Consider the following 12,723-nt stretch of genomic DNA (forward strand, 5'->3'; position numbering starts at 1 on the left):
TATGCATTCATACTTGTCTTTGAGTCCAGATCAGAGCTTTGCAATGTTTTTGTAAAACTTCTGACTGCTTCATATACAAGAGGCTATTGAGAGGACCCACAGAGCTGTCACTAGTCCTTCAAGCCAGGTCTCAGGTCTCCGTGCTCTTGCAAATAAAATGTTGAAGATCAACATGTTTCCCCCACTTGCTGTGCACAACAAAGATGAGTTGTTTAAGGATTCTAACGCCAAGCCTTTCCAGCTCATCAAGGCAGCATACCACATCTGACAACACAGGAAGTTTGCTAACAGTTTTATGGAGTGGCTTAGAAAAGGTCTGGTGGCAAAAACCATTGTTTTGCACAATAAAACAGATCAAAATGGTAACACTAAAGTGCAACCTCTTAAGAACGCGTCTTTGTTTTGTTGGCTTTTCAGAAGCTTTTCCAGACATTTAAGTATCTTCAGTTGAGGCAGAATAATCAGTGAACATTTGGAAGACAGAAAGGAAAGCAGAGGTGTTTAATCATAGGTTAGAGCCTGCTTTAAGGCAGGAGCTGGCAAGCCTCCAAGAACAGTGCACCAGGCAGTCCCCTCTTCCTTCTTCAAATGTAGAACATTAATGATGAAATGTTGTTTATCAGGGAGCAAAGACTCTGCCAACTGCTTACCAGCAGCATCCTACCTCAAGCAAAGCAGAAGCTTTTATCAAGTCCAGCCTGCCTCTGTGCTACTCAAGTCTGATCATACAGCCCCCCACCCCCTCATTCTACATGTTACTTTCCCTGCCATAATATCTGCCTCATGGGTTTGCTGAGTTTTGCCCAACTTCACAACATCTGAGAGAATGGATAGAAGTAGAAAAAGACAACTTTGGAATATTTTGAATAGCTAATCTCTCTCCTTTTCATATATATCCTTTTCATATATATATGAATATATATATAAAAGATCCAGTGAACTGGATTCAGTCAAATTCAGTGCTCATGTTTTACGAGCATAGATGCAGTAGAAACTTTATGATAGTGCAATGAATAAAATGAATACAATGTATTATATAGTTTATGTACTTCAGTTTTATTACAAATGGCTATCATTAGGGACACCTACACTTTAATAGCTCTTTCCAGTTAAGTCCAGATTATAACTGTCTGCTTGGGCACAACACAATAGTGCAAACTGAAAGAACAAAAATGGAACAGAAGACCTGATCTTGAGGCTGGACACATTTTTGTAAAGGGTTCAGAAATGTGCAGGCAAGATTATATATGCTCTCTTATCTTCAGGTGAACATACGCAAGAACTGCCTATTGCTTACAGTTGGAGGAATGGAAGGCTACAGGACTGGACTGATTTAAGATGTTACATGTGAGCAAAGTGCAGCACAGTTCTCCAGCACATTTATCAGCTTTCGCACCATGTCCATCGTTCTTTTCCTGTATGTCCCTTCCTCTTTGCAACTTCTCCATTTGACCCCTTGACCACTTCTCAGCATGTCAAACACGCTTTGCTCTTGAGCTTGTCTTGCAACACGAATTCTTCCTTTCTTTGGACACCTTCCTGCTGCTGGAATCCCTTCACAAGGCTAAAGATGAAGGATGTTCGCCTCCTTTTTACCAAAGAATTAGTAACATCCCTTCCTCTGTAGGCTGTGCCATGCAAAATGCTACGAGGAGAACAGAGAAATTGAAGGAGCAGTTATTAAACTAGTAACAGTGTTAATAAAGCACTAGTTTTTCATATTTTCAGTCCCATTGCCCAACTCTACAAAATTTTATTAATTTACACTCTTCTCAGTAAAGACAACCTTAAATGTCAGACTTTTTGATTCCATTTCGGCTGCTGCCCCATATTGTACTCTTTAACAAAAACCATGTCTGTGATTTTGTAGAGAAGGCCAGCATTTTTTATTTACTGTCAAAAATAATCATTGAAATTAGTTTTTCCACAATTACATCCCAAAAAAGCAGACAAGTATTATTAAAGAAGGGAAAAAAAAAAAAAAAAAAAAAAAGATAACTGGAGAAATACACAGACAGTGCTATATGCTCATACAACAGCGTGTGAGTGCTTCTGGAAAGAAAACAGTGCCAATACAAATGATTGGGGAAAAATGCATGCCTTTGTAACACGCACACTACTTTTTGAACAACTCATAATCATAAACCATCTTCAAAAGAATTTGAAGGCATGCTGCATGCCTTTTTATGTTTTAAAAACGAAGTGTAGAGCAGAGGAAAGAAACTAAAAACGTGGGGAGCTGGAAACCTTTAACAGCTCCTGCAGCCACAACTATTTACTGATACATTAATCTTAAAGAAAACTACAAAATACCTTAAAGCAAACACAACAAAACACCTCTATAATCTAAATCAGCAAGTTTATTTAACTTCACAAATGAAAAACCAAAAAACTTTTAAAACCTTAAGGTATTAACCATCATTTGTTTCAGTTTTTCCTTTCAGTTTTCATTTCACAAAACTAAGCCTGCTCCACAGACTGCATGTATAAACTAAAATAATTCATCCCATTGTGTCCTCATGAACCAGTAAGAATCATAATTGTGAGGGCAGTGGCAACTGTAAAGCAGGAAAATTTACTATATACAACAATACTAGGACTGGTGCTGTATAGTCCCTTTTGGTCTTCACACGTGTTTAACACATTTGGTGCAAGCAAGCTGCATCACAGATTAATAATTCTGGCTTGGTTTTAATTTCAGATGTATCATGACAGTGCCAAAGCATGCTTAGCTTACAAGACTGTTTCAGCAGGCTTGCCCACAATCTGCTGTACTAACCTACAGTATATAAGAACAATATTCACTACACAGAAGAGGCAATTCCAAAATTTTTCTGAAACTTCACAACTTATTACAAACAAGAACATTGTCTTTCTTTCTACTTACCAAATGAAGTTCCTTCTGCAGCGCTGTCAATCTATTTCCTGGGATGTATCGTATTTGAGCTTTCATAAAATAGTCTCAGCTGTTCAGGGAATTTTTCTTCCAATCGGAGTCCTCAGGCGCTTGTGCAGCTTCCAACTGTGTTTCTGCTTTAGTCAGGCACAATGCACAGCATTCCAAGATAGCTTCTCTGCCAAATTCAGTTCATCTCCACAGAGTACCACATGTCCTAGGAGCATTTTCCTGAAGGCTTTTATCTTTGGTGCTTTAATAAATTTGTATCACGATTCTTGACTTTGATACACATCCTTGAATTCATCTTTCCTGGAGATTTGTTCCACTTTCTAATGTTAGTTGTCAATGATCTCTTAATTACTAGGATCACAATCTAAACATGATCCATTACCTTTCCACAAAGAAAACTGCCAGAATCTTTGTTGGGAATACAGGGGATGGATGCTGTAATCAACTCGAGAAGTCTGATTTTACAAAATCTGGATCTGCAAGCAGATACTCTTGGTACATCCCAGCATCTAAATAGGAGGACATCTGGTCTGGACAATACTAAAGCTATGTGTATGTTAAAAAGCACCTTGACTTGGCATCTATGCATATCAATGTTGTAGTGCTGTGGCTTATTCTGAAACAGAGGTTTGTCACTCCAAGGCAAATAAATTTTCATTTCATTACACAAACTAAACAAATTTATAAAGACAGCGTTTTAGTTTGCACTGATTTGAAGAATAAAATCTTTCCAGTTTAGACCAGGTCTGTGCTACCATAGAAAAGAATTCCCTTTAACAGGTAAGGCCCCAATTCTACACTTAAACACGCACTTAATTTCAGTCTGTATATTGATATATGTCATTCAAGTGAATGAAAACATTCACTTCTTTGAAGTTAAGCACAAGTTGACGTACTTGCACGACAAGCCAGATCACAGAAGAAATGTAGAGATGGTCGCAGAGCAGTATTTTGAAAGTTTCTAAGCATACAATACTGAAATGTTATGGTATTAAAGAGCAGGAATAAGGTCATACCCAACAGAATCTGATGGGGGCACGGAGGGGTACGATCCTGATGCCGGGGTGGTCTCTCCTAAGGTGGTCTCCTCCTGCGATATGGGGTGATGTTCAAAGAACTTGGAGACAAACAGCAAACTGTGAGGCAAAAACAAAACAAAAACAACCGAACTTGTGCAAAACCCAGAAGATTCCACAACACTCAAGAGACTGGAAAAATTTTTTTTAAATCCAGCACTGATTAAATCCTAATTTTTAAAAATGAAGTCTATGCTTACACCTTACATTGAAAGTTATTTAATAAGTATTATTTACTAGAGAAAGGATCAAAGGATGTATTTTCAGAAAGTAATTTTTTAATCTCTTTCTTGAAATATCTGGTTCCTTGAGAACATGCAACTTATACACTGAGTAAAGGTCCCAGTTTGAATGTTTGCAGTGATGCATTGTCAAAATCAAATGCCAAAAAAAAAAAAAAGAAAACAAACCCCCAAAACAACCAACCAAACCTTAAATATGGATAAACTAGGTTATCCGTAAGTCTTGATCACACCTTATGAAGGTGCCCAAGGAAACAGCTGTAAATATCAACATAAGCAAAAAATTAAATACACATTTGAGGGAAAAACTAGCATTTTAAGTGATTCTTTAAATGAAAAGATTTATTGGCCTCTGCTCACACTTTGTCAAAGGCTTACACAAATCAATAATTCAATTCAAGAACACATGAAAGTTCGGGGCATGTTCTTTTATGCTTCTTATTTAGGCAAACTTGCATATGGATTTATATTCAATTGTGATGTGACCAAGTTAAATTCACATCTCTCAACATTTTTTTTCAGATTGAAGAAAATAAAACCGTATCTAAACATTTAAACAAGGCCCTTGCCATCCCATAATAAAGAACCAGTTTTGATTAAGAATTACATCTGCGAACAATGAGAAGTCTGTCTCAAACGGTCAAATGCTCAGCCACTCTATTCACGCTTCAAGGAAACATTTCATAGTCCAGCAAAAAAATTTACATATATGACCTGGTTGTCTGAACCAGCACTGACAGAATAGGAATTAAGCAGTCTCCCAAGAACAGCTGAGCTCCTATAGATTTTCAGGCACCTCTTCTGACTTCCTGAATTACAGATTTAACATAAGAAATCACGGAGAGCTATCAGCTGAATCGACGGCTCAACATGAAAGCAAAATACGATGACTTACTCGAGTTGGTCATAGTTAACACACATCAGTGGCACTTCTGTACTACAGCGCTGGTGAAATTTGTAGCCACACGTCTGGCATCGGAATCCCTGGAAAAGCAGCTTTCGACAGAAGTCGCAGAACGCTAACGTGAAGAATGTTTTTCGTACCTATGTTGTCAAAAATAACAGTAATTAAACAAAATCCTTCTGTAAGCCTAATACACACTTTTTTTTTTTTTTATGGTGAAACTAAAACTTTATCTGTTAAAACAAAAAAGTTGTCTTTTTTGAAATTATCTTCATGCATTTAAAATGTTCTTGGAATGAAAACGTCAGTAGCCCCAGGAAAAGCAGCAACAAATCTGAAGAAAAACACTGTATTATCATGCTAGAGACAAACGTTCAGAATTTAACTGGAAACAACCTGTAGCAACAAAAACTGCTGAAAGATTATCCTCTAACTTTTCCAGGAGCCAAATAACATTTCTATCTAACATCTACAGCACTGGAAAGACACAGATGGCTTGTAGCTACTGTTTCTTGTTGAAAACATTTAAAATTGCAAGAAGGAGAAAATACAGGGGAAAAAAAAAACCACTTTAGTTTCATTTTCAAATTTAGCAGTATTTAACATATAACATACATAATCAATATATAACATACATACATACAATAGAATAATGGTACATACAAATATTAATACATGTAATAATCTAGATTTTAGAAGGATATTCAGAGATATTACATGTTCTAGAGTTTAATCTAGCTAGCCAAGTTAGCTTGAGCAAAATAGTTTAAGGTGCTTGCGCAAATAGAGTTTTGATTACTCACTTCTTTATTTAAATAAAAGGCCGGTCTTATCAATGTGAAAAACATTATTTTCAGTATTTTGTATGGAGCCAGAATGGTGTAGATGGATTCTGTCTAGCACCTTCTATTTACTCGGTGCCTTATCAGGTCAAAACATATTTGCGCACTAGCATCACTGGTGATGTCAGTAGTGCTCTGGGAATAGTTAGTTCATTAGTTAATTGCTGCTGCAGAGTCAGCAGGGAAGCCCAGAATACATTTTATAGATACAGCAGTACAAAAATAGTCGATTATTATTACAGCTCTGCAATGCAGTGCTGATTTAAAATCACTACATTTATACATTTTAGAGGGTATATTCCATCCCAGTTTGAAAGTTTTAAGGGATATCAAGTACCCTTTATCAGCATTTATTTCAATTACAATTATAATTACATAACCCAAGCTATTGTGATTAAAAACTTAAAAGTTTTTGAGTTGACTTAATTCAAGTCAACATTTCATTGAAAAATGGTACATACAAAATTGTGCGTTGTGAGTGGCACATTCTCCAAGACCTCCACATGTAACTCCTCTCCGGTTAGCCAGGAAATGTCAGTGTCCCAGCCAATTGGCTTCTTCTCTCTGAAGCATAAATAAGGCTGTCATTAGCACACAAATCCCTGCAGGTCTTTGGAAGTTTACTACCCATTCTCTAACTGCAGGAAATTTTAAAGACAAGACACTAAGTTCAGCATGTACCAAGCAAAGCATATCTTCCCTGGACAAAGATCATAAAAGAAATCCACTTCTTTTTCCAGCTACATTCAGTAGTGGCTGACCTAATTCCAGGGTGACATACCTTTCTTATCAAATGAAGTGTGTGTGAAACAACCTGTTCTGAAGTGATTGCTAATTTTGCACAGTAAAACAATCCACTAACTTTTTAGGTTTGGGAACTCAATGTGTATTTTTTCGTGGAAACTCTACATTCATTTAAGGTTACATATGACCAGGTCATAGAAAACAAAAAACTTTACAAAACTTATTTTATACTTGTTCAGCTAGCACAAATTGGAGTTTTGCCACATTGCACTGTATTACACCTAGCCTTGAAGGAATTAAATCATTTCCTAGGAGTTTGTCATTCTTTTCAGACATGCTCGTAAGGTACAAATTATTTTAGTGCAAAGTATCATATAATTCTCAACTCTGAAAACAGCTTCCATGAAGTTGGAGAGAAGCGGCCGTGCTGGATAACTCCACCAAGGAATTTTAAGAGCAAGAATCACCACACACAAACCATACCCATCCTGTATTCTGTAAACAGCGCAGCATTCTGGAATAAGACCTCTCATCATCAGAGCTTTCTTCAGGCTGTCTCGGACTGTCACCCCACATCTTGCCGGAACCTACATGCCAAATAAATAAGAAAGGAATTAAAACACATTCCAACTTTTCTCCTTAAACTGATGCAAACATTTTGATGCTCAAGTGCTAGAATCGACTTTTATTATGTTTTACAGAACATTAGGTAAGAATTCCTCAACCTTTTTCCATACTGTTTTACTGGTGACGAGTATCTAAACAATCTAGCTCAGCCAGAAGAGAAAACAAGCCCTGTATTTCTACTACTGCTTTGAATGAAACCTTGACCCAGCTCTAAAAGGTGACCTTCCAACTCTCTTTACCTTGAAGAAAGTGGAAGACAGCACACAGACAGCTAATAACTATGTATATGTATGAAAAAATTCAGCCAAGCTGCAAGATTAAGTAGGGCAACATGCCAAAGGGGAGTTAAAGTGAAAGAACTACCAGCTTGGACTGCTCTCCAAAAAAACATTGAGATGCAAACATTCTATTTTTAAAAAAGAAGATAACCATGCAAATAAGATACAGCTATCATCCAAGATAGGCAGACCAATACCTCTGTACTTGCAACTCTACAGATATTTCCTGGTTTTTTTCCTTCATTATTCCCAGTGTTGCCACCAGGAGCAAGGAAGTGACCCTCCCTCCACACTGAGCACTGGTGTGGTTGCACCTTGAGTGCTGTGTTCAGTTTTGGGTGCCTCACTGCAAGGAAGACATCGAAGCCCTGAAGCATGTTCAAAGATGGCCAACAGAGCTGTGAGGGGTCTGGAACACAAGTCCGATGGGGAGTGGCTGAGGGAACTGGGTTTATTTAGTCTGGAGAAGAGGAGGCTCAGGGGAGACCTTATAGCTCTCTACAACGATCTGAAGGGAGGTTGTGCTGAGGGGGTCGGCCTCTTCTGCTGTGTGTAACTACTGGTGATGATGAGGACGAGAGCAAAAGGGTGGTTCAGGTTGGACATCAGGAAAAACCTGTTCTCCATAAGAGCAGTCAGGTGCTGGAATGGGCTGCCCAGGAAAGTGGTGGAGTCAGCATTGCTGGAGGTGTACAAGAAATGCTTAAATGTTGTACTGAGGAACATGATTTAGTGGGAAATGTTGGTGACAGGTGGATAGTTGGACTGGATGATCATGGAGGACCTTTCCAACCTTGGTGATTCTGTGTTTCTACTTGAAGAAAAGCATTCCTCTCTTCTATTTCACTATTTGAAAATAGTGGGTGGATAAGACGTGCACTAGAGCTGGCCAAACAAAGAAGTGGAAACTATGCAAAGCAAAGACATTTTTTCTTGTCTCTATTCTTAGTTGTAAGAATCTTTTATAGGAATTGGGTACGTTATTTCTAAGCATTTGTCTGATTAACATAATATATCATCAAGCCACAAAAACAGAGCAATACATAATCAGGTGATTAACTAGTTAAGTTGTCACGTATTACCCAGTTACCATCTCTAAAACTATAAACTGAAAGTAACACTTCAGTTCATACACGCCCTATAGCCTTTCCTAAACTCATGCACAGTGTGACATACCTGAAGCACAGAAAAGCCCAAAGATCTGACAAATCAAAAAAGTCTGCCTGAACACCTGAGACTCAATAATAGCTTAGAGAAGTCTTAGCCAGAGCCTTGGTAGCCAAAAGAAGGCTCTTAATCAGATTCAGCTGGCTTTGGATCAGAGCCAAGTTTCTGCTCCTTGCACTTCAATTTCCATGAGTATTTAGGTACCATATGTCCTACTTAAGGATGACAGTGAAGAGCAGCAGTCTATTTCCAGTAGCTTTGTGAATACCATTTGAGTTACGCGATACATTGCATTCTTAGAACTCAAACAAACACTTTCTCAGAACAGACAACTTAAAGGAATATTTTGCTTCACATTCTTCCTCCCATTAATGAGGGTCATTCTTACATGGTATTTGGGCCTTCTGTATGATCAACATGTAAATATTTAAAGCAAAATTTCTACCAAGTCATTGGAAAAACCATCCTACAACACACTGCTTCATTATTTTGATATTCAACCTCAACTGACTTTGCTTTATGTAGACCATTAATAAAACCACGCATTAAGACATAATCTAGACAATTCCTTCCCATCCTATAAATTAACATTATGGCTTTCAACCACTTGCAGAAGTGGGTCACTTCTCCAGCATGAAGTACCTATGGATGTTACTAAGCACCAACATAACAGAGCCTGGGAGCAGCTATTACTGTCAGTATTGTCAACAATTTTTTATTTTAAGCAACAGAGGACTAGGACTGACATCTTCACCAACTTAACTGTTCACACTGAAACTAACTGCTTGTAACGTATTTCTCCCTGCTTCCAACATACATATTTACAAATAGAGAGTAAACATTCTTCACAAAAGTCTCAGAGGATTTCAGATGCATGCTCCAGCCATCCACACAACAGCACCAACCAAGAACCATCTCCACTGAACAAAGGAGTGTTCTTCAGCTCAGGGATACTTTCCCTGCAAATACGGGTCTTTCTGGATTGAGGTAGAAGTTCCACAGAAACTTCAAGTTTATCTTTCCAGCACCCGCACTTATTTCACCACAGATATCCACAGCGGTCAAAGAAGAAAAACAAACACAGAGAAGGGTGACAGATCGACTAAGAGAAAAGGGGGAATCTGTTTACAAGGGTGGATAGTAATAGGACAAGGGGGAATGGGGAGACAGAAGAGGCTTAGGTTAGATATCAGATACTAGGAGGAAGTTTGTCCACACAGAGGGTGGTGACGCACTGGAACAGGTTGCCCAAGGAGGTTGTGGATGCCCCATCCCTGAAGGCATTCAAGGCCAGGCTGGATGTGAGTCTGGGCAGCCTGGTCTGGTGGTTTGTGACCCTGCACAGAGCAGGGGGTTGAAACCCCCTGGGGTAGATGATCTTTGTGGTCCTTTTCAACCCAGGCTATTCTATGATTCTATGAATGCATACAGGCAGGAAAGTAACTGATCATGATGGAAAAATGGAAGAAGGGAGGCAGGACAACTGGCCGGAAAAAGCACGTATAAAGTGGGAGATGGGATTGGCATCAGTAGATTGGTAGGAAAGAACTAAGTAGGATGGAAGGAAAATAGACTGAATGACTTAATGAAGGAGAAGGAGAGCAACAAAAATAAGATTAACAGCTATGTAGGGAAAAGCTGGTTGAAACAGCTGGGGAAACGCTGGGAGCACATACAGAAGCAGCAGCTTTCATGATGTGATTAAGAAAAAAAAAAGTTCAGTGGCCAAAAAAAAAAAAAAAAAAAAAAAGGCTGCCTACAAGAAGCATTAGAAACAACCAAGGGGAGGGGTGGAGGGGAGAGGGTGAGGGGGGGAACTCTAGCTTAGGCAGAGAACCTCAAAGATTTTAATAAGTGTAAGAAGAAACCAGGGTAGGAAAATGCAGACCTGGGTAAGGAACTGGAGCAGGACAAGGAGGAAAAGCCAAGCAGCAGAAGGACAACTAACATTAAAGAAACGAAGAAGAGAAACAAGGAAGGAATCTTCTGCTCATTAGAAGACATTTTCCTCCTCTAGCACTGAAGGAAATAAAAACCATCCCATACTGAGAACAGTGTGCTACAGCACCTGAGGAAACAAAGGGTTGCATCAGGAACTTGAAGAGCTCCAACTCTATCAATAAATTACACTGGTGTAAATAATACCACCTCAAGCAGCGTTTTATTCATTTGAGTTGAAAATAAGATTATGACATTACAGACTTCCTTTTAAGAGATCATTAAGATCAGAAAGGCAAGCTACCAAAATTCAGAAAGCATAAAAGTTGCCCACAACCAAGCAAGTGCAATAGGATGATGATGAAAACGTGCATTAACTATTTCCCTTGCTTATCATTCACCGCTCCTCAGTATCACTGTCCCAAGTTCCTTTCATTAAATTCTGAACCATATTTAGGCATCTTGCAGTCAGAATCATAGCCAGAACATTTGTTCTCTTCACTGCCATTTACAAGAAGATCTAGCTAGAAAACAGTGTTTTAATTACTCTGAAAACCATCAGGATCCTGAGTCAGCATAACATTTAGAACATTCTCTTATAGCGCTCATGAGCAAAGAAACAGAAGGCTAAAGAACTAGGTACTTGAATAGATCTCTCTAGTACTGATTAATCATTTTCCCAGGCTGGAACAGTGCGGTCCATCACCATCTGTGCATGTAGCCCTTCAGCCCCCTCCTTCAGTCCACACCACAGACTGCAGCAAAGCAGAAATCTCACCCAGCAAAGAACGCACATCTAAACCTTTCTTCCCCCCCATTCTCTTCTCACACTCCAATGGGAAAAGTCTTGTACCATGAAAGTGATACGACCCCACTTTAAGAAACCAGCAGAACTCTTTCCTTAATCTGATGGACAGACAGGCAACTCGGAGTGATTTTTTGGGAGCAGCGGTCATCTGCATGCCAGCCGAGTGGCCCCAGTGGGCTTCCAGTTCTGTCAAGGGATTTGATGGGCTTCCCATAGTTTGCTTTGGCCAAAGCACAGTGGCACTTTTTTTTTTGATTAAAAATGCTCCCCATGAGAAAGCTTTTGATCTGTTCCAATACATACTTCCTTCTTACTGTAATCGAGTAAATTGGACAAAGTTTGTGTTTTGTTGCATCAAATAAAGAATGCTTAATACGTCAAATCCTTTTTTGTCCACATCCATTCATTATCTTTTTATCCCTTTATTTTGTAACTAAGAGAACCAAGATGTTTCACAACATTTACCTCTTACGAAATCACACCAGTCCTACTTAGGGGATATGAGTCCAAATTTTAACTGTTTCTATCATGCTCAATTTTGCAAACACGAAGTCTCCAGGAAATGAACAAAAATGACTCTGGTGCCTCCAAAAATTCTAAAGCCAATTTTACCACATAAGGAGATGAAACTGAACCATAACACTTCCTTTATTCTCCTCATGTAAACTACTTCTGTGGACAGTAAGTGTTCATAAAAAATATTGCTGATATGTATTTAATGTTGCATCCACAAGCATTTAAGCAATGCATAATACATTTCTAAATCAGGTCATTCCTGACTCAGTAAGAAATTCGGGGCTACATCCTTAAATAACTCTTACATCATTCACCCAACATCAGAGCAGAAACTCAAGGCATAATCTCACTAGCTTAAAAATGCTTCCTTACTCTAGTGCAGCTTCCAATATTTCGTAACAACAGAGACCGACAAGCACTTCAAAATCAAAATAAAGGCATTCTCTGAAAGTGGGCAGGCTGGGCAGCTCTGAACCTCTAGCGTTACAATTCTCAAAACTAGTTTGCCAGATCGGTTTTTTTCCCCTCAGCTTAGCACTGTAGTTCAGTTCACTCCTGTCAAGTGTTATGTATTATGGTACCTTAGAGTTCCACAAATATTCTCAACAGCTGGAGCAGTAGCTATAACAACTACAGTATTTCACGTGTGGTTTTGAAATATCACTGCAGAGTA

The 12,723-nt window shown here is 38.7% G+C and overlaps 1 protein-coding gene across 4 annotated transcripts in view; it reads right to left on the minus strand.

Moving 5' to 3' along the window:
* Positions 1 to 12,723, minus strand: part of BRAF (B-Raf proto-oncogene, serine/threonine kinase) — an 82,713-nt gene that overhangs the window by 33,719 nt on the left and 36,271 nt on the right. For all 4 annotated transcript variants that reach the window (XM_042837644.1, XM_042837647.1, XM_042837646.1 and 1 more), the window contains exons 4-7: positions 7,200 to 7,303; positions 6,434 to 6,536; positions 5,122 to 5,270; positions 3,925 to 4,044 (exon numbers count right to left, since the gene is read on the minus strand). In XM_042837644.1, the coding sequence (XP_042693578.1) occupies positions 3,925 to 4,044; positions 5,122 to 5,270; positions 6,434 to 6,536; positions 7,200 to 7,303 (476 nt within the window). The remainder of the gene's footprint in view (positions 1 to 3,924; positions 4,045 to 5,121; positions 5,271 to 6,433; positions 6,537 to 7,199; positions 7,304 to 12,723) is intronic.

The sequence above is a fragment of the Centrocercus urophasianus genome, unplaced genomic scaffold (genome assembly GCF_019232065.1).
Source record: "Centrocercus urophasianus isolate 14NV4802_14NV808 unplaced genomic scaffold, USGS_Curo_1.0 seq_73, whole genome shotgun sequence".
In the NCBI taxonomy this organism is placed as follows: Eukaryota; Metazoa; Chordata; class Aves; order Galliformes; family Phasianidae; genus Centrocercus; species Centrocercus urophasianus.